Below are 21,633 nucleotides of genomic sequence, written 5' to 3'. Positions count from 1 at the left end.
TATGGCATAGCCATATCAGGACCAAAGATAAAGACAACTCGGAGTATGATATTCTGTTCTTCGGAAAAAGACTACTTTTTCTTCATATCATGTTTCTTTTAGACCTGTCTAAAATGGATAATGGAATTATTGTCCTGGTGTAGGGTATATTAAGTAGATTAAAAAAAATGTAATATGTATATTTACCAAAGGTCTGCATCAGTGGCTTGTAGGCTATGCGTGGAAGCCTAGAGAATGTGTTTGTTAATTAACGGTCAATTACCGTGAGATGGGCAGTTATTCGCTGGACGATCACCGGCCGACAAAATGTCAAGCCGCCACAGCCCTGAGAAGGACCCCTGTATCTTTGTAGCGACTGGGTGTACTGATACCCCCATCCAAACTGTAATGAATCATTTCACTATGCTCAAAGGGACATTAAATGTCTAACCTCCCTGGGAGGCATTGGAAAACCTCCCTGGTCTTTGTAGTGGAATCTGCATTTGAAATTCACTGCTCGACTGAGGGACCTTACAGATAATTGTATGTGTGGAGTCCATGTTAAGCATTATTACTGCACACAGTGAGTCCATGCAACGTATTATGTGACTTGTTCAGCACATCTTTACTCTAGGTTTGCCATAACAAAGGGTTTGAGTACTTATTGACACACGATTTTTCAGCTTTTCATTTTAATGAATTTGTAAAAATGTTAACATAATTCCACTTTGACGTTGTGTGTGTGTGTGTGTGTGTGTGTGTGTGTGTGTGTGTGTGTGTGTGTGTGTGTGTGTGTGTGTGTGTGTGTGTGTGTGTGTGTGTGTGTGTGTGTGTGTGTGTGTGTGTGTGTGTGTGTGTGTGTGTGTGTGTGTGTGTGTGTGTGTGTGTGTGTGTGTGTGTGTGTGTGTGTGTGTGTAGGCCAGTGACAACAAAATTAAATTGTAATCCATTTTAAATTCAGGCAGTAATACAACAAAATGTGGAAAAAGTCCAGGGGTGTGAATACTTTCTGAAGGCACTGTATATTTATCATCCCCCCCGGACAAAGTACCAGCTGATAGAAGGAGCAAAATGAGGAAACATACTTGCTGTCAGTTATATTAGCTGAACGATTACACTGCAGCAGCAACCTGTGTGTGTGAATATCCAGTCAGATTTATATATTTTCTTTATGATCAACAAGTGCTGTTTAGCTAGGATTTTAAATGGCCTAGTGCTTTCAGCATGGCTTTATGATGCAGGAGTTTGATTTGGTGTTAAGGGAATTGATAGTGCGTGTGTATTTCTGCTGAATAGGACACTAGTATGATGATAAACCAGGCATTCTGAAGATCGGTCTCAACAAGAGAAATCCTCTGTCAAACCTTTCTCTCTCTCTCTCTCTCTCTCTCTCTCTCTCTCTCTCTCTCTCTCTCTCTCTCTCTCTCTCTCTCTCTCTCTCTCTCTCTCTCTCTCTCTCTCTCTCTCTCTCTCAGATGAGTTATTGTCGTCATCGCTTTCGTGGTGTCATTTCATTGAGTAGGAGGGGCGAATCTTTGCCAGTGTATGTTAGTGTTTGGGCGTGCATGTTCAAAAACAGTGTATTACTGTATGCCATGTGTGCATATTGTTTTATTGTGGTCGTCAGCATATCAATGTGTGTTTTGTCTTCTCCGCAGATCTGCCCAGAGCCTGAGAGAAGAGAGACGGCCTACTGTGTAACTGGGTCTATGACCAGCAGTGTCCCACCCTCCCATTGAAAGCGATGTGTGTGGGAGGTGGAGGCCGCAGCATCAGCAGAGTGTGTGTGGGGCTCCTCTCCCTCTCCCCTACTCCCCACTCTGGCCTGGGATGCCAGCTCCCTGCCCCCCTGCCTGCTGTCCTGCCCTGAGCTCTCCTGGGGCGCCATGAACACCTACAGAGATCGAGGGGTCACCTGCACCTCCTCAGACCTGTTGGAGAGGGGTGGAGGGGGAGGGCCTGGGTCCCTCCTCACACAACATGCCACCTTCCACATCACCCCCAACGGCCACCCTGCCCCCTCCTCTGACCCAGCCACCCAATCACGTGTCTCCGTTCCCAAGATGGGCGTCCGCGCCCGTATTGCTGAGTGGCCGCCGCGCCACGCGCAATCGAGGGAGTCGCTCCTGGAGAACGGGCAAGGCGGTAATCACCATGTAGACGACCCCTTCACGACGACCACATCTTTCCCCATCTCGGAGGTCGGGCTGGTGAGGGGAGGAGTGGCTCGTTTACCAAGGCGACGCACGAAGGACGTGGAGTTCCGTTGTGGGTACGGAGGTGAAAGAGGGTCTCCCTCAGGCCTGCGTGCCTTCCCCCCATTACGGCAGCGGTCCAACAGCGAGGTGACTCTGAGCGAGCAGGATGAGAACGAGGTGGAAGGTCGTGGAGGTGCTAATCTGTTCCGGGAGTATGGCAGCACCTCCTCCATCGACGTGCAGGGCATCCCCGAGCAGAGCTTCTTTGACATGCTCAGCCAGTTCCACCAGGAGAGGCCCGACCAGCGCAGCACTGCCCCCGGACGCCTGGGGGAGCTACTGTACACCAACTCACCTCCCTCGGCACCCCTCCCCACGGGCCACTCCCCCACGCCCACATCCCGGGGGGAGGATGGAGGGATGGGGCGGTCAGAGAACAGGGTGAGGAAGAAGAGCGGGGGGACAGAGTCGTCTTTGGGGACGTCCTCTCTGTTCCGGAAGCTCCGCAGCTCCAGCAGAGGGGAGCTGGACAGAGGGGAGGCGTGGGAGGACGGGGGAGGCCGTAACTCTACAGATACACCCTACAAACCCTGGGTGTGCCCCAAGAGCTTTGTCCACTACGACGCCCAGAGCATCCTGTTTGACCTCAATGAGGCGGCTGCTCAGCGCGCCTACGTAGCCAAGCGGAGGAACACTGCCACCGGTGCATCGGCGGCCTCAGTCTCCCTGGCTGTGTCACGGTCCTCAACTCTGAGTGGGTTGGACGCTACCTACTCCAGCGTTGAGGACCTGACGCTAGACCTCGACCCCAGCGCGCCCACACCCTCCCTGGGCATGGACCCTCTGGACGCCCCCCCCGGTGGCCCCAACTCCAGTCCGCTCCTCCTCAGTTGCCCCCACTTCCACAACGAGACTGGGGGCCACGGGGAGCGCAACGTCAGCTTCCTGAGCTCCTCGGCCGAGCGGGGAGGGGAGGGGGGCGCTGGTGACCTGGCGAGGGGCAGCCTTCGGCGTAGCAACGCCAGTGTGTCGGTGGTGGAGGTACCCATAGAGCAGCAAGTCACCAGAATGGACAGGCTGAAACTCTGTAGCATCGAGCACGTGGACCTGGGGGCACGCTACTACCGAGACTACTTCCACGGGAAAGGTAACAACTCATCTGATCTTGCCTACCAATCCTGCCTAACTACTTTTACTATAACTATTCACAAAAGTCTAGCGTATCACTAGTGTTTCCACTGGCGGAACTCTCTCCTCCTCCATCCAGCTGTCCCTGTACAGCCAACCTGGCAGCGGTCCCAGAGGATAACAGGTACCTGCCTCTTGTCTGTTGGCAAACTGAGTTTGTAGCTCAGAGAAGAATTAGCTTAATCCCTCACACACACGTTTTCCTTTCTGCCCCTGCACATTAATCCTGACACTAGTCCATCCTACAGAACAGCTCTGTGTGTGTGTGTGTGTGTGTGTGTGTGTGTGTGTGTGTGTGTGTGTGTGTGTGTGTGTGTGTGTGTGTGTGTGTGTGTGTGTGTGTGTGTGTGTGTGTGTGTGTGTGTGTGTGTGTGTGTGTGTGTGTGTGTGTGTGTGTGTGCGTGCGCTCCCAGAATTCCCTCTCTAGACCCTGGAAAAATAGATAGCTACCCCAAGGACTAAATCATCTGGTAAGAGCCTAATTAGAGACAGATGTTGTCAGGGTTTGTGACGCTTGCAACCACTGAGATGAAGGTTACCGCTCCAAAAATACTACTGCCTGTCCCCCTGAACGCTGCGTGGAACGTGAGACTGCTCCAGAGCAGTAACTGCGATGCCCTGCGTGCATGTCAAAAAGCCTCGCCCAGAAAGCTGACATTTTAGACTGCAAGACCAAGCTGGAATGCTAAACAGTGCTGAGCCTCTTCAATTATGCAGGGGCGAAACAAGTTTGAAAACGTACAGTTCTTTCACTAGTTTCTTCCTCCTCCACTCACAAGTAGGAGAAGTCGCTCACAGTTTGTGGAGTAAGCTGTTACTGTATCATGTGGACATTGTTTACAGCCTTTTTACTTCAGGAATGCGTCTTATCAGAGATTTCCACTTATTCATCAAACTTTAGATAAGCAGATAGGCTACTCAGTCTTCAGTCTGTCACACACTTATAATAAAACGTAATAAAATGTCCTGTGGAATGTTCTGTTTATGAAGCCAACCTTTCTGGCCACGATAGGCCAATACCACGCAAAGCAATACGGCTAGTATGTCAAGGCAAGCGATTGTATCGCCGTGGCTTAAATAACAAATATAATTGAGTTTAGTCATTTTGTCGATTCCTATTGTGTTCTCTACCTCTGAAGGTTACTCAAGCACGTGACTTCCCCTGGAAGAGTAGAATCTGTACCGAGCAAAGCCGTGCCCGCCGCGCCACAGGCTCGGCTGTGCAATCTTTCTGTCATTTGTAGCTCTAATCGATGTCCTCAGGTTCCTTGATGAGCTGATTAATTCAACGTGCAATTGAAAATGTATTAAAACCACATGCATACAAGCACTGCAAGCGCTGCTGTTATCGCACTCTTCAGCGGAGCATATCTCTTCTCTTTCCCTCCTCCACTCTCTCCTTTCACTCTCAACCCCCTACTTTCCCTCCTCCATTTTTCCATGTCCAAGGGCTGTTATTAAAATGATCAATACACGTGTTCAACAGTACCAAAGGCATGTCCAGACATGTTGTGAACACACTCTGTCCCTGTGTGTCACTGCAGAGCACTCAAACTACTTTGGCACGGACGACAAGCTGGGTCCGGTGGCTGTGAGTATCCGCAGGGAGAAACTGGACGACACTAAAGACCTGAAGGACCAGTACCAGTACCGCGTCATCGCCAGAACCAGTGAGGTACTAACACCCAACCCACCTCCCACTGCCTGCCTACACACAGCTAGAGGGAACACTGAGTAGGGTGAATACTGATGATGCCATGATGTGTTTGTTTGAATAGGCAGAGTGTGTGTGGGAGTTTTGTGGATTTTTTGTACGCTGTTATTTATGCCTGGACTGGACCTCAGTGAGTCCCCAAGGCCCATGTTGGCTCCACATACACTACCTTCTCGCTCCACACCTTCCCCTCACTCCATTTACCTTCCCTTTTCCCTCCAATCTCCATTCTCTACCAGTGGAACTTTCCACCTGACCAGGCCCTGCTTAGAACAGCCAAGCCAAACACTGCCCTGGTCTGCTGGTAGGCCTCCCTCCACTAAGCTAGTGATACAGTGGGGCAAAAAATGGATTTATTCAGCCACCAAATGTGCATGTTCTCCCACTTAAAAAGATGAGAGAGGCCTACAGATAAACTTTTGTTTATTGGCCAAATACTTATTTTCCACCTTAATTTGCAAATAAATTCATTAAAAAATTCTACAATGTGATTTTCTGGATTTTTTTTTCATTTTGTCTGTCATAGTTGAAGTGTACCTATGATGAAAATTACAGGCCTCTCTCATCTTTTTAAGTGGGAGAACTTGCACAATTGGTGGCTGAATAAATACTTTATTGCCCCAATGTATGTCAAACCTCCTCATTCAAGCAAAGATGTAGCCTGACGACTCAAACTGAATTATTCCGTTGCGCTGTCGTTCGCTACATACTTTTAGTCTGAGACTGCCGTCGTTTGAAGTAGTTTGTGGTGAAGAGGGACGTTGTACAAAACAAAGTCATCGGCGATTTGGATCGTCTCTAACCAATCAAGCCAATGACACCTTCAAATCTCCGCTTTACCCATGGCTGTTCTGGCTCTGGCCCAACCCCATCGGTTTTTGGACCAATCAGACACGCCCTGAATGTGTTCCCATTCGGCGAAGGGTCGTGGAGGTACTCCGTTCCAGACTCATTGTGGAGAAGAAACGAACGTTCGTTGGAGTGTCGTAGTGTTTGGCCGGAGAGAGGAGTCTGGGTTAGCCAGGCAAGCAAAGATGTGCTCTGATTGGTTCACCAGCCCTGGGACAGGGCATACTCTCTGATTGGCCCAATCACCCATCTAGCTTTTCCGAAATCCTCTTTGGTAGGTTAAAAACGAAAGTGGGCACTTTCTCCTTGGGCAGGCTTTTTGCGCTCCCATTAACGTACTAGGGCACCACCAGAAGCACTGAAATATTTACGTGGAAAACCCCATAAGCAATCCAAGCCACGATTTCTTTAGGGTCCACATATACCTGGCACTACCTTTCCTGCACACACAGGTTCTCTCGTACTCTGCGACTGATTTGAAAGATTGACTTCCACTGCACAAATAGCGAGCCTAATAGACTTGGGTGTACATAGCGTTTCTGCTTGCACCCTGTCTAATACATGTGCTTCCCAATAGTGACCGGTGAGTCCTGTGGCTGTGCCCTTCTGGTTGGCTGCTGCCCTCCCTCGTGTTGTTTTTAGCTGGATTACATGGCTGCCTGGCCTCATCACCTTAGCCCCTATGGAACAATGGGCCGCTCCGCCGCCTGTGTCTACAGAGCTCAGCTCACACAGACACTCCACTCAGGCCTGCCCTTGGTTCCCACACAGAGAGAGCGAGAGAACGCTCACTACCCCTCCCTCCCTTCTCCCATACTCTCTAATTGAAGTCTGAACGATGCTGACACAGCATGCTGTAACCACACATACACATTCAGTCACATTCTTACACATAACCCACAAATGCCCCAGATTGGCGCAGTCAGTCACTGCTGGACGCCAACATAGGGTTTCCCACCCTGCCTCTCAGGGGGAGAGATGGATTGGAGGTACTTGTCAGATGTTAGAGGTCACCGGGGGAAACACGGTGTGAATAGTTAGACGGCAAGTTATTGGCAACTATTTTCCCTGCATCTGATAAAAGGACTTATGGAGTCCATTGACAAGAGGAGCTCTATATTGTGCCGGAAGGCAATCTGAATAGCTGGAATTGAACCTGCACTGTTTAGGGGTTTCTTTTCCGCCACGCCAAACCCTTGATTTCGTTAAGGTGAAGCACTCTCTCGCCCCGTCTAGTTCCTCAGTACTGTGTTGCAGTTTTAATGAAGCACGGTGCCGCGGTCTCTGAGTACCTTGAATAACGTATAGCTCTCTCAGCGCCTGAGATTATTATAGCCCCGCCGTCTGGAAACACCCCGAGTACAGATTGCAGATATGCCCTGACTGAAGACATCTGTCCTATTTCTCAATGTCTCTAAAAAAACAAACATTTAAACTCCCCCGGCGACATAGATGTGAGAACGTTCTCTTCAAGTTATTGGACAATAAAGTACATTTAATCTCCTTTGTGTTTTTTTTTTTTACATCTCTAATGAGTCCAATGTCCTCTGTGTGTAGCTGGTGACGCTGCGGGGGTCCATCCTGGAGGATGCTGTGACCTCCACGGGCAGGCACGGCACGGTGCGGGGTCTCCCCCTGAAGGAGGTGCTGGAGCAGGTGGTCCCGGAGCTCAGTGTGTCCTGCCTGCGCCTGGCTCTCAGCACGCCCAAGGTCACCGAGCAGCTCCTCAAACTGGACGAACAGGGGGGTGAGTCTAGCGGGGTCATGGACTCAGGCGCGAGTTCTATGATATCTCCGTGCATCTGTCTCTGTCTTACATCACCTCTGATATCACCACCTACAGCTACAGTCATAAACACCAGATGGGAATGTCTCTGTTTGAGCCAGGGGCTGGCGTCCGCGTGTGAATGCCGCCTAATATTTGTTTCTTCTCCGGTTTAGCTGAGTCAGAAGCACAAGGTGGGAGTGCTGCTGTGTCGGGCAGGCCAGAGCACCGAAGAGGAGATGTATAACAACGAAGAGGCCACGCCCGCCTTCTCGGCCTTCATGGACCTGCTAGGGGAGCAGGTGTGTCTCCGAGGCTTCACCAACTACGCCGCCCAGCTGGACACCAAGAGTACGTGTCCGCGTGTGTCGGTGTGTGAGGGGGGTGCGTAGTAGGGCGTTCGTTCGCCGGTGACTGCGCGTGCCTAATGTCAGAACAGAGTTTTCTGCATGCCTTCCTGACCTTGCAGTCATAGAATGATCGACTAAAGGGTGTGAACACTGAGGGAAATGAGTGATTCCTGTCAAATGGTGCATGAATATAAAAACAGTGTTGCTACATAACTGCCTAATGAAGCAAAAACCTTTAGAAAAAAAGAGTTATGTGGTTTCCTAAAATAGTATTGTAATTCTCTATGGACTACAGCTTTTGGCGCTCTCTTTCCATTGTGTTCCTTCACTTGTGGAGTTCATGTCTTGGTGCTGAACTGGGCCTGGATAACGGAATATTAACTCTGTGTTTGCTTGTGCGTGTGTTTTGTTTCTCTCTCGGTTTCCCCCCAGCTGACTCGACGGGCACCCACTCCCTGTACACCACCTACCAGGGCTACGAGGTCATGTTCCACGTGTCCACCATGCTGCCCTACATGCCCAACAACCCCCAGCAGGTGAGACCAACACACACACACAGCACGGTCTACCACAGCCCAGCCCAGACACCTTCATGCCTACAAGATAGGATTCATCCTGCCTCTTCAACTACCCTTCTATCTAGTAGTGTTGTCTGTTCAATCCCACAGGTGTAGTTACAGAGGCTCAGGCACTCTTCCAGACTCCTAAAGGGTACTCTGGGTAGTGTGGCCATTGTCACGGTCTCACTAATCCTTCGGACGTCCGTCCGAGTGTCACCATCGAGCGTCATACATCTCAGATTCAGAAGACACATGGCGGACGAAGGGTTAAATACTTTGTGTAATGTGGTTTGTTGTAGCGCTGTTCTATAGTTTGTCTGGCTCAGACGTGGACAATTGCAGCTGCTCATGAAATGGAACTTCTCTCTTGCCCCGCTCCCTCGCTTCTCTTTTAGAGTGTTGTTCCTCTTCCATTCTATGTGTCTGCAGTATTTTTATGGAGTCTTTGTTCTCTTTGAATGGGCTTTTCAGTCCTCTCTCTCATAACTAGTTCAAAGCCGGGTGGGGCTCAGTCTCTAGGTTTTGAAAGACTATTTTTCCCTTTCTGCTTTTAAATAACTCTGCCTTCCTACATATCCCTCAGGGCGTTGTGGTAACGGTGTGTCTGGGTGAACTGTGTCAGTTGTTAAGCTCGGCATTTTTGTGTGTGCGCGTGTGTGTTTAAATCGTTGGCTCAAGTGTTTGCATGAGAACTTAATGTGGGTGGATGCACAAGGTCATATAAACCCTACGAGTGTACTTATGTTGGTAATGTGCTGCTAAAAGTATTTATGTTCCTTGAATACATGCCAACTGTACAGTCACTGTTGCTAGCACATACTTTTGGTCATGTAGTGTATGTGGACACCTACTCGTCGACCATCTCATTCCAAAATAATGGACATTAATATGGAATTGATCCCCCCCTTTGCTGCTTTAATAGCCCCCATAGGTTTTCCAATAGATGTTGTAACATTGCTGCAGGGACTTGCTTCCATTCAGCCACGAGCATTAGTGAGGTCACTGATGTTGTGCGATTAGGCCCGGCTCGCAGTCGGCGTTCCAATTCATCCCAAAAGTGTTCGGTGGGGTTGAGGTCAGGGCTCTGTGCAGGACCAGTCAAGTCCTTCCACACCGATCTCCACAAACCATTTCTGTATGGACCTCGCTTTGTGCATGGGGGCATTGTCATGCTGAAACAGGAAAGGGCCTACCCCAAACTGTTGCCACAAAGTTGGAAGCACAGAATTGTCTAGAATGCCATTGTATGCTGTAGCATTAAGATTTCCCTCCACTGGAACTAAGGGGCCTATACCTAACCATGGAAAAACAGCCCCACACTATTATTCCACCTCCGCCAAACTTTACAGTTGGCACTATGCATTGAGGCAGGTAGGGTTCTCCTGGCATCCGCCAAACCGCCAGATGGTGAAGCGTGATTCGTCCCTCCAGAGAATGGCGGCGAGCTTTACACCACTCCAGCTGACTCTTGGCATTGCACATGGTATTGTTGCATAGGCTTGTGTGTGGCTGCTCAGCCATGGAAACCCATTTCATGAAGCTCCCGACGAACAGTTCTTGTGCTGACGTTGCTTCCAGAGGCAGCTTGGAACTCTGTAGTGAGTGTTGCTTCCAGAGGCAGCTTGGAACTCTGTAGTGAGTGTTGCTTCCAGAGGCAGCTTGGAACTCTGTAGTGAGTGTTGCTTCCAGAGGCATCTTGGAACTCGGTAGTGAGTGTTGCTTCCAGAGGCAGCTTGGAACTCGGTAGTGAGTGTTGCTTCCAGAGGCAGCTTGGAACTCGGTAGTGAGTGTTGCTTCCAGAGGCAGCTTGGAACTCGGTAGTGAGTGTTGCTTCCAGAGGCAGCTTGGAACTCGGTAGTGAGTGTTGCTTCCAGAGGCAGCTTGGAACTCGGTAGTGAGTGTTGCTTCCAGAGGCAGCTTGGAACTCGGTAGTGAGTGTTGCTTCCAGAGGCAGCTTGGAACTCGGTAGTGAGTGTTGCTTCCAGAGGCAGCTTGGAACTCGGTAGTGAGTGTTGCTTCCAGAGGCAGCTTGGAACTCGGTAGTGAGTGTTGCTTCCAGAGGCAGCTTGGAACTCGGTAGTGAGTGTTGCTTCCAGAGGCAGCTTGGAACTCGGTAGTGAGTGTTGCTTCCAGAGGCAGCTTGGAACTCGGTAGTGAGTGTTGCTTCCAGAGGCAGCTTGGAACTCGGTAGTGAGTGTTGCTTCCAGAGGCAGCTTGGAACTCGGTAGTGAGTGTTGCTTCCAGAGGCAGTTTGGAACTCGGTAGTGAGTGTTGCAACCCGAGGACAGACTATTTTTTTTATGCGCTTCGCACTTCAGCACTCGGTGGTCCTGTTCTGTGAGCTTGTCTGGCCTACCACTTCGCGGCTGAGCCGTTGCTGCTCCTTGGTGTTTCCCACTTCCCTATAACAGCACTTGACTGGGGCAGGTCTAGCAGGGCAGACATTTGACCAACTGACTTGTTGGAAAGTTAGCATCCTATGACGATGCCACGTTGAAAGCCACAGCTCTTCGGTAAGGCCATTCTACTGCCAGTGTGTGTCTATGGAGATAGCATGGCTTAGTGCTCGGTTTTATACACCTGTCAGCAACGGGTGTGGCTGAAATGGCCAAATTCACAAATTTGAAGGGGTGTTCCACATACTTTTGTGTATATATAGTGTAAGCTTGCTAATAGTTGCTAATACATACAACTGTTGCTAAAAGTATGCAAAGAGCAGCCTATGTATGTGAATGGGTAGGCTATGAAAACTCTGTTTAAGCTATAGCAACAGAGATTCCAAGGCTATCACTGTTCATGAAAATTGGTTCTCAGTTGACCAACCTGGTTAATTAAATAACAAGTTTGATGACTAAAATATAAAGTGTGTGTGAATGGGTTACGCCAAAGACGGTTTCAGTGTGAAGATGGGCAGAAACTGCTTCTACAATCGAAATCCCCGGTCACACTTGAAGGCAACGTCATGGCGACATTAGCTAGCGTAGCTCATGCGCAAAAAAACGCCATCGGGTCGGACAGTCATGTCGTGCCGAACTGCGCATGTGCAGACATTCAAACGAAAGGCACTCCTTCGATGTAAAGTTTCGTTTTTTAATATATATTTTTTTATTTGCGTGTCAGTTTGTCACTTTCACGAGGTTGTAGTAATGACAGGTTCAGCAACTTAAGACATTGGCTCAAATCTAGGTTTTGCCTTAAGGACATATTTTTCACTTCTCTGTCTGCCAAACCCCCTGTCTGGTGTGTCAAGTCTGCTTCCAGATGCATTCCCAGAAGTATCGCGACGTTGCGCCTCTGGGTTTGAAAACTCTGTGGTTACGCTATATGTGTGCGTGTCCCTGACTGTGAACTACTTTTATGTGAGTGTGTAAACGGCACAATGGGAAGAGAGTAGATGAATATTCAGCACACTGACTCCATCCAGAGGCTCAAAGGCGACAGCGCCAAAGTGTTTACTTCTGCCACTCAACCTCTAGGTGTCAGTGTTGATCACCAGTAAACCCTCACTCTGAGGGACGGAAAGGAGAGAGGGAGATCTGCTAAGGCAGTCGATTATAGAGTAATGTTATGAGACAGAGAGAGGAGGAGAGTCAAAAAGAGAGAGCCGAAGAGGTGACTGAGTAAGAGAGGAGATCAGGCCCTCCGGTACATCCGGACCGCAGGGGCCTCTGTCAGTTGTCCAGCCCCAGGCAGAACTGGTGTCTCAGGCATACAGAGCTCCAGCAGCACCCCGTAGGGTGTGTTAAGGCTCTATGCTGTCTTGTGTAATTGACACTTTCACACTGCTGCAGAGAGAGAGGGTGGGCAAGCACCGCAATGGACACGGTATGTATTCTGTCACTGTGTGACTGACATTCACACATACTCAATCGAATGTAGCATTACATAAAGATCTGCTTGTTGGCCTCAGCAGTTCTCTCACTGCTCACTGCCTATATCTGTATCCCAATCTCAGACCTACATCCGCGTAGACTGGGACCAATCTGTCTCTCTCCCGCTCGGTCTCTCTCGGGACTTTTCCCGAACAATATACTGGGGCGATAGTGAGTCAAGTGAGCCCGTGTGCCAATTCTGGCTCACTCATGTTAATTTGTGCTCGGTGTTTCCCCCCTGCTCACTCTCCTCCCCTCCCTCTGCTTCTGTTTGTCTCTCCCCCTGCCAACTCTGTGTCCTTACCTCCACCCTCGCTTTCACTCCTTTCTGTCTCCCTCTTTCATACGTTCCTTTTTTGCTCTCTCTCACCCCCCCCCTCCCCTCTCCTTTTTCTCCCTCAGCTCCTGAGGAAGAGGCACATAGGGAACGACATCGTCACACTAATCTTCCAGGAGCCGGGAGCGCTGCCCTTCACCCCTCAGAACGTCCGCTCCCACTTCCAGCACGTGTTCGTCATCGTCCGCGTGCACAAGCCCTGCTCCGACGACACCTGCTACAGGTAGGGGGAGGGGGCACCCACCAACTCTCACCATGGTATCCATTATGTTGTTGTTATTGGTCAGTTGTTGATGGTTGTTTTTTCTCCCCTCTCTTCAGTGTGGCTGTGACGCGTATGAATGACGTACCTCCCTTCGGCCCGCCCATCCCCAGCGGGGTGACGTTCCGCAGCCCTGAAGCCTTCCGCAACTTCCTCTTGGCCAAGGTCATCAATGCCGAGAGCGCCGCACACAAGTCCGAGAAGTTCCACACCATGGCCACGCGCACGCGACAGGAGTACCTCAGAGACTTAGCCGAGAACTGCGTGAGCAGTACGCCGCTCGACTCCGCGGGCAAACTCAACAACCTCATCTCGCTGGCGTCGAAGAAGAGAGAGCGGGCGCGGGCGAGAGAGGGGGCCGAGTTGGGAGCGGCCGGGGCGGTGGCGTGGAGGGTGCTGGCCCAGGACTTCAGTGGCGGCGGGTCGGAGATCTCCTGCGCTCTGGGCGTGTCGGCAGAGTACATCCTCCTGGCAGACTGCAACACCAAGGAAGTGGTGTTCAACTGCTTCTGCGCCGACGTGATCGGCTGGACGCCGGAGAGGCTGGCACTGAAGATCTTCTACGGCAGAGGAGACCACATCGCCGTCAGAGTCCCCGAGGGCTTTGCTCAGGACATCAGGGAGGTGGTGCAGAGGTTAAAGGTGAGCGGGCAGAGGTCACAGAGCTGGGGAAGTTAACCAGGGGTATGGTGGCGTACGAGGCAGGGAAGAGTTTAACTGGACTTTTTTGTGTGGAAGAAATAGCCTGGGTACCACCTCTCTACCTTGTTGCGTAAGACAATTAAGTTTTGCTGAAACCCACAGGCACCCAGGCTAAGAGGACTGTGATTGTTGCCAAGAGGAGGTTCAACACTCATACTGAAACTAAAAATCTATGAAAATAGCATGTTTGGCTGTTGTTGTGTGGCAGTGTAATTATGTATTTAATGATTCATTTCAAACCACCAGCCTTTCGAAGCCCTTTTATTTCCTGAAAGCCCCTAAGCTCTTCCCCCTCCCTCCCTCTATCCCCCCCAGGCGCTGACGGTGGGCTGTGAGACGGCGGATATGACTCTGAGGAGGAACGGCCTGGGACAGCTGGGGTTCCACGTCAGTCTGGACGGCACCGTGGCTGAGGTACTTTCCCCATACTTTCTAAAACACGTTCTTCAGTGAACGCATGTAAAAATCAGACGGAAAATTATATTGAAAGTACGATTATTTTAGGTGGAGGAGTACGGCTTCGCCTGGCAGGCAGGGCTGAGGCAGGGCAGCCGGTTGGTGGAGATCTGCAAGGTTGCCGCGGTAACCCTGACACACGAGCAGATGATCGACCTACTGAGGACGTCTGTCACCGTTAAAGTGGTGATCATACCGCCCTACGAGGAGGGAGGGCCCCGCAGGTCAGTGTGTGCGCGCGTTTGAGTGTGTATATGTGAAAATGAATGCGTTTGTGTGTTTGCTGTCAAAGCATCATCCTGCCTCTAAGGATGTGTTGTAGAGAGAGAAGACGCACACACAGCAACACACACAGAGCTGAGAGATGCTGGCCAGACGTCTCTGTTCTGCGGAGAGTTTTGAGTGGGTGTGTGTGAAAGGGAGAGAGGCGAGAGGCACATGGTGTGGGCTTGGTGAAAGAGAGAGACGGATAGAAAGAAGCAACAATAGAATGAATCGTGTCCTTTCAAGCTTTCTTATTCCCCGTCTTTCGTTCTGTCCGTCAAGGCCTGTGTTTTTCCCTCAGCCTCTCACTCTCTCGCTATCTCCCCTTCACCCATCTCCGTTCCTCTCAACCTTTCATTTGAGTGTGGGCCTTGAGTACAGTGGGATAATGAGGCTCTATTAAATACTGTGGGTTTGAATGTTACTGAGATGAATACGCACCGACTACACACAGTGTGACTAGTCTCTACTCGATTTTTAGCCCAGTTTGGCGGTGTCCCAAATGGCACCCTTTTCCCTATTTAGTGTGCTGCTTTTGAACAGGGCCCTGGTGAAAAGTAGTGCACTATATAGGGAATAGGGTGTCATTTGGGGACGCAGCCCCCCGAGTGTGCTGCTCCGTAGTCGGTCACAAGTAGCAGAATGTCTGTTCTTGATTGTGCTGCCGGGGCTGTGTGATTGAGTTGGGGGTTGCTAAATCCAGTAATTGTGCTGCCGGGGCTGTGTGATTGAGTTGGGGGTTGCTAAATCCAGTAATTGTGCTGCCGGGGCTGTGTGATTGAGTTGGGGGTTGCTAAATCCAGTAATTGTGCTGCCGGGGCTGTGTGATTGAGTTGGGGGTTGCTAAATCCAGTAATTGCTGTGCTGCCGGGGCTGTGTGATTGAGTTGGGGGTTGCTAAATCCAGTAATTGTGTGCCGGGTGATGTGTTGCTAAATCCAGTAATTGAGTTGGGGGGGTTGCTAAATCCAGTAATTGTGCTGTGTGATTGAGTTGGGGGTTGCTAAATCCAGTAATTGTGCTGGGGGCTGTGTGATTGAGTTGGGGGTTGCTAAATCCAGTAATTGTGCTGCCGGGGCTGTGTGATTGAGTTGGGTAATTGTGCTTGGGCTGTGTGAAATCCAGTAATTGTGTGCCGGGGCTGTGTGATTGAGTTGGGGGTTGCTAAATCCAGTAATTGTGTGCCGGGGCTGTGTGATTGAGTTGGGGGTTGCTAAATCCAGTAATTGTGTGCCGGGGCTGTGTGATTGAGTTGGGGGTTGCTAAATCCAGTAATTGTGTGCCGGGGCTGTGTGATTGAGTTGGGGGTTGCTAAATCCAGTAATTGTGCTGCCGGGGTGTGATGGCACCGTGGTTGGATTTCTTTCATGTGTAAGGCAGTTCAATTGCATGACTTAAACCCCTTTGATACACACACACACACACACACACACACACACACACACACACACACACACACACACACACACACACACACACACACACACACACACACACACACACACACACACACACACACACACACACACACACACACACATGCTTACTCCTCCACACACACTACGTAATTAGTCTTGTATTTCACTCTTTCTGTTCCGCCCTCTGTTCCCCCCCCCCCCCCCCTGATCACACTCGTTTGCTAGAGTGAACCGGGACAACAGATTGCATGAGATTAAGGCCTAGAATCTGCAGAAAGAGGGCAAATAAATAAATAAAAAGAGGCGATAAATTAAAAATGTGTGCTCCATGCTAATGAAAAGGGTAGAGAAGGAGGGAGAGGGGTAGTGTGTGTACAGTAGGCTAGCCGGCATTGAATGGGAAGACGTGTCTGAACACCTCTCAGGTGGGAGAAGCCAAGTGGGAGGGAGACAAGGAACTGGCTTCACGTTCTCCTCTTTCTCTCCCCCTCCCTGTGTGTGTGAGAGAGAGAGAGGAGAGCTCCCCAGCTGTCAGGCCGGCCATTGCGATGGAGCGGTCTCTGGAAGTGGGCACTGGTGTCCTCTCTCTCTCGAAGGTTGGTACTCTGGCTTGTGTGCATCGCGTGTGTTCTTATCCAGTGTGTGTGTGAGGGTTGTTTTCGTGGCTTGACATTGGCAGTCGTATCCGTGCGTTTGTGTGGGATCTAGGTTTTTCCTTCCAAGGTTGGTTAGTACACTCACTGGTATATGTATGAGTGTGATAGTGAGACCATCATTCTACTCATGCAGTGTCTCCTGGTATCTTTCATACCGACAGTGCATGTGATGTTGCGTGGTCCCCTCTGTGTGTGTGTGCTCTGTTTAGCTTAGCCTGCAGTGGTGGTGGTAGTAGTGGTGTGTTTGTTTGTTTGTTTGTTTTCTAAAGCAGTCTTGGGCTTAGTGTGGCCAGGCCAGTGTGATTGAGCTTAATCCAGGTCAAATAGTACGGGACAGATCACACAGACACACACTGGACAATCTGCTCCTGCCCAGCTCTCCTTTGATTCTTTGTTCCTCCACTCCTCTTCTTGTCCGTTACCTAGGCTATATTCAGATTTTCTGTCACTTTCTCCACTTCTCATCTCTTTTCCTTGTCCTCTAATTTATTCATTTTTCCTTTTCTTCCCTTTTACCCCCCCACCTTTTTCTCCTCCTCTCTCCTCTCCTCGTCTCTATCTTCCCTCTCTTCCTTTCACTAGTCTGTCCCTCTCCTCCTCTCTCCTCTCCTCGTCTCTATCTTCCCTCTCTTCCTTTCACTAGTCTAGTCTCTCCTCCTCTCTCCTCTCCTCGTCTCTATCTTCCCTCTCTTCCTTTCACTAGTCTGTCCCTCTCCTCCTCTCTCCTCTCCTCGTCTCTATCTTCCCTCTCTTCCTTTCACTAGTCTCTCTCTCCTCCTCTCTCCTCTCCTCGTCTCTATCTTCCCTCTCTTCCTTTCACTAGTCTGTCCCTCCCTCCTCTCCTCTCTCCTCTATCTTCTCTCTCTTCCTTTCACTAGTCTGTCCCTCTCCTCCTCTCTCCTCGTCTCTATCTTCCCTCTCTTCCTTTCACTAGTCTGTCCCTCTCCTCCTCTCTCCTCTCCTCGTCTCCATCTTCCCTCTCTTCCTTTCACTAGTCTGTCTCTCTCCTCCTCTCTCCTCTCCTCGTCTCTATCTTCCCTCTCTTCCTTTCACTAGTCTGTCTCTCTCCTCCTCTCTCCTCGTCTCGATCTTCCCTCTCTTCCTCTCTCCTCTCCTCGTCTCTATCTTCCCTCTCTTCCTTTCACTAGTCTGTCTCTCTCCGTCTCTCTCCTCCTCTCTCCTCTCCTCGTCTCTCTCAGTCTCTCTCCTCCTCTCTCCTCTCCTCGTCTCTATCTTCCCTCTCTTCCTTTCACTAGTCTGTCCCTCTCCTCCTCTCCTCTCTCGTCTATCTTCCCTCTCTTCCTTTCACTAGTCTGTCCCTCCTCCTCTCTCCTCTCCTCGTCTCTATCTTCCCTCTCTTCCTTTCACTAGTCTGTCCCTCTCCTCCTCTCTCCTCTCCTTGTCTCCATCTTCCCTCTCTTCCTTTCACTAGTCTCTCTCTCCTCCTCTCTCCTCTCCTAGTCTCTCTCCGTCTCTCTCCGTCTCTCTCCTCTCTCTCTCTCCTCGTCTCTATCTTCCCTCTCTTCCTTTCACTAGTCTGTCCCTCTCCTCCTCTCCTCTCTCGTCTATCTTCCCTCTCTTCCTTTCACTAGTCTGTCCCTCTCCTCCTCTTTCCTCGTCTCGATCTTCCCTCTCTTCCTTTCACTAGTCTGTCCCTCTCCTCCTCTCTCCTCTCCTCGTCTCTATCTTCCCTCTCTTCCTTTCACTAGTCTGTCCCTCTCCTCCTCTTTCCTCGTCTCGATCTTCCCTCTCTTCCTTTCACTAGTCTGTCCCTCTCCTCCTCTCCTCTCTCCTCGTCTCGATCTTCCCTCTCTTCCTTTCACTAGTCTGTCCCTCTCCTCCTCTCTCCTCTCCTCGTCTCGATCTTCCCTCTCTTCCTTTCACTAGTCTGTCTCTCTCCTCCTCTCTCCTCTCCTCGTCTCTATCTTCCCTCTCTTCCTTTCACTAGTCTGTCTCTCTCCTCCTCTCTCCTCTCCTTGTCTCTATCTTCCCTCTCTTCCTTTCACTAGTCTGTCCCTCTCCTCCTCTCTCCTCGTCTCGATCTTCCCTCTCTTCCTTTCACTAGTCTGTCCCTCTCTTCCTTTCACTAGTCTGTCCCTCTCCTCCTCTCCTCTCTCATCTATCTTCCCTCTCTTCCTTTCACTAGTCTGTCCCTCTCCTCCTCTCTCCTCTCCCGCCGTGTGGCGGGGATGTACATGGTCTGGTGTCTGAGGCAGCCTTTGCTGTGGCGCTGCGTGGTGCCTCTTCAACCTCCAATAATAGACTTTACCATGAAATAGTGATGAAGGACGAAAGATGCATGTGCCGTTTCTGCTCAAGGCTTCAGTGAGGATGTTGAGAGGGGGAGTCTGTCGCGCAGGTGCCCTGCTTAAAAAAGGGATCTATTGCTATTGACCCCCCACTGAAACTGATGTTGGTCATTATTGTCTCATTATTGCGTCATTGTGTTCCTTTTGGGTTTGCTCAAGGTTTTCAATGTGCACCTCATTGTATGTGGTAGTGCAGTGACTACTCGAAAGGTCCAGGTCATGACTGAGAACAGGGCTCCGGGCAGCCGAGCGGAAATGGAGGAAAACTCGCCTCCCTGCGGACCTGGCATCCTTTCACTCCCTCCTCTCTACATTTTCCTCCTCTGTCTCTGCTGCTAAAGCCACTTTCTACCACTCTAAATTCCAAGCATCCGTCTCTAACCCTAGGAAGCTCTTTGCCACTTTCTCCTCCCTCCTGAATCCTCCTCCCCCTCCCCCCCCCTCCTCCCTCTCTGCAGATGACTTCGTCAACCATTTTGAAAAGAAGGTCGACGACATCCGATACTCGTTTGCTAAGTCAAAAGACACTGCTGGTTCTGCTCACACTGCCCTACCCTGTGCTCTGACCTCTTTCTCCCCTCTCTCTCCAGATGAAATCTCGCGTCTTGTGACGGCCGGCCGCCCAACAACCTGCCCGCTTGACCCTATCCCCTCCTCTCTTCTCCAGACCATTTCCGGAGACCTTCTCCCTTACCTCACCTCGCTCATCAACTCATCCCTGACCGCTGGCTACGTCCCTTCCGTCTTCAAGAGAGCGAGAGTTGCACCCCTTCTGAAAAAACCTACACTCGATCCCTCCGATGTCAACAACTACAGACCAGTATCCCTTCTTTCTTTTCTCTCCAAAACTCTTGAACGTGCTGTCCTTGGCCAGCTCTCCCGCTATCTCTCTCTGAATGACCTTCTTGATCCAAATCAGTCAGGTTTCAAGACTAGTCATTCAACTGAGACTGCTCTTCTCTGTATCACGGAGGCGCTCCGCACTGCTAAAGCTAACTCTCTCTCCTCTGCTCTCATCCTTCTAGACCTATCGGCTGCCTTCGATACTGTGAACCATCAGATCCTCCTCTCCACCCTCTCCGAGTTGGGCATCTCCGGCGCGGCCCACGCTTGGATTGCGTCCTACCTGACAGGTCGCTCCTACCAGGTGGCGTGGCGAGAATCTGTCTCCTCACCACGCGCTCTCACCACTGGTGTCCCCCAGGGCTCTGTTCTAGGCCCTCTCCTATTCTCGCTATACACCAAGTCACTTGGCTCTGACATAACCTCACATGGTCTCTCCTATCATTGCTATGCAGACGACACACAATTAATCTTCTCCTTTCCCCCTTCTGATGACCAGGTGGCGAATCGCATCTCTGCATGTCTGGCAGACATATTTGTGTGGATGACGGATCACCACCTCAAGCTGAACCTCGGCAAGACGGAGCTGCTCTTCCTCCCGGGGAAGGACTGCCCGTTCCATGATCTCGCCATCACGGTTGACAACTCCATCGTGTCCTCCTCCCAGAGCGCTAAGAACCTTGGCGTGATCCTGGACAACACCCTGTCGTTCTCAACTAACATAAAGGCGGTGGCCCGTTCCTGTAGGTTCATGCTCTACAACATCCGCAGAGTACGACCCTGTCTCACACAGGAAGCGGCGCAGGTCCTAATCCAGGCACTTGTCATCTCCCGTCTGGATTACTGCAACTCGCTGTTGGCCGCAGCCCGTCTGGTGTTCAACCATCCCAAGTTCTCTCACGTCACCCCGCTCCTCCGCTCTCTCCACTGGCTTCCAGTTGAAGCTCGCATCCGCTACAAGACCATGGTGCTTGCCTACGGAGCTGTGAGGGGAACGGCACCTCAGTACCTCCAGGCTCTGATCAGGCCCTACACCCAAACAAGGGCACTGCGTTCATCCACCTCTGGCCTGCTCGCCTCCCTACCACTGAGGAAGTACAGTTCCCGCTAAGCACAGTCAAAACTGTTCGCTGCTCTGGCCCCCCAATGGTGGAACAAACTCCCTCACGATGCCAGGACAGCGGAGTCAATCACCACCTTCCGGAGACACCTGAAACCCCACCTCTTTAAGGAATACCTAGGATAGGATAAGTAATCCTTCTCACCCCCCCCCCTTTAAGATTTAGATGCACTATTGTAAAGTGACTGTTCCACTGGATGTCTTAAGGTGAATGCACCAATTTGTAAGTTGCTCTGGATAAGAGCGTCTGCTAAATGACTTACATGTAAAATGTAAATGTAATGTTATCGGGGGGAAGTCGAAGAAAAGCCTGATATCTCCACGGGATCTCATGAAAGTATTTAACTAGAGCGGACTCGGCTTAGGCGGCCATTTCCACATGCCTTGCGTGTATAAACTCAATGCAAGTTGACACATCTGGGCTCCGTACACACGAATAAAAGGCTGACGGAGAGAATCTATATGATATTAGGGGTTTATCTTATTGTGTTCCTGCCCAAATGAAAACTTCAGCGACAACTGGGTGACTAAAAAGGTCAGGGCTTGGATTCTATCTGTACACGTGCTCATAGACACACTCATACACTTGACCCAGGCCTCACAGTAGGGGATAGAGTCCCCCCCCCCCACCCCTTTCCCACCCTGAGGTATCAAGGGAGCTCATTAGTGCTTGTGTGTGAGCTGTTGGAGGGGGATGCTGAAGGGAATATGCTGAGGGAGAGTATGGAAGGAGTTCAGGGTTTTCACCTGCTCAGCTTAAGTTCAGCTTGAGTTCGACTGCAGCTCCTGTGA

The 21,633-nt window shown here is 50.6% G+C and overlaps 1 protein-coding gene across 7 annotated transcripts in view; it reads left to right on the top strand.

The window, feature by feature from the left end:
- Window positions 1–21,633, top strand: part of sipa1l3 (signal-induced proliferation-associated 1 like 3) — a 121,110-nt gene that overhangs the window by 76,195 nt on the left and 23,282 nt on the right. For all 7 annotated transcript variants that reach the window (XM_046294853.1, XM_046294847.1, XM_046294849.1 and 4 more), the window contains 9 exons: window positions 1,638–3,324; window positions 4,910–5,040; window positions 7,486–7,674; window positions 7,870–8,044; window positions 8,476–8,579; window positions 12,878–13,035; window positions 13,134–13,716; window positions 14,092–14,190; window positions 14,281–14,456. In XM_046294853.1, the coding sequence (XP_046150809.1) occupies window positions 1,866–3,324; window positions 4,910–5,040; window positions 7,486–7,674; window positions 7,870–8,044; window positions 8,476–8,579; window positions 12,878–13,035; window positions 13,134–13,716; window positions 14,092–14,190; window positions 14,281–14,456 (3,074 nt within the window). In that variant the 5' untranslated portion in view covers window positions 1,638–1,865. The remainder of the gene's footprint in view (window positions 1–1,637; window positions 3,325–4,909; window positions 5,041–7,485; window positions 7,675–7,869; window positions 8,045–8,475; window positions 8,580–12,877; window positions 13,036–13,133; window positions 13,717–14,091; window positions 14,191–14,280; window positions 14,457–21,633) is intronic.

Source organism: Oncorhynchus gorbuscha, linkage group LG13, assembly GCF_021184085.1.
Source record: "Oncorhynchus gorbuscha isolate QuinsamMale2020 ecotype Even-year linkage group LG13, OgorEven_v1.0, whole genome shotgun sequence".
In the NCBI taxonomy this organism is placed as follows: Eukaryota; Metazoa; Chordata; class Actinopteri; order Salmoniformes; family Salmonidae; genus Oncorhynchus; species Oncorhynchus gorbuscha.
This window is presented reverse-complemented; position numbering and strand designations above follow the sequence as displayed.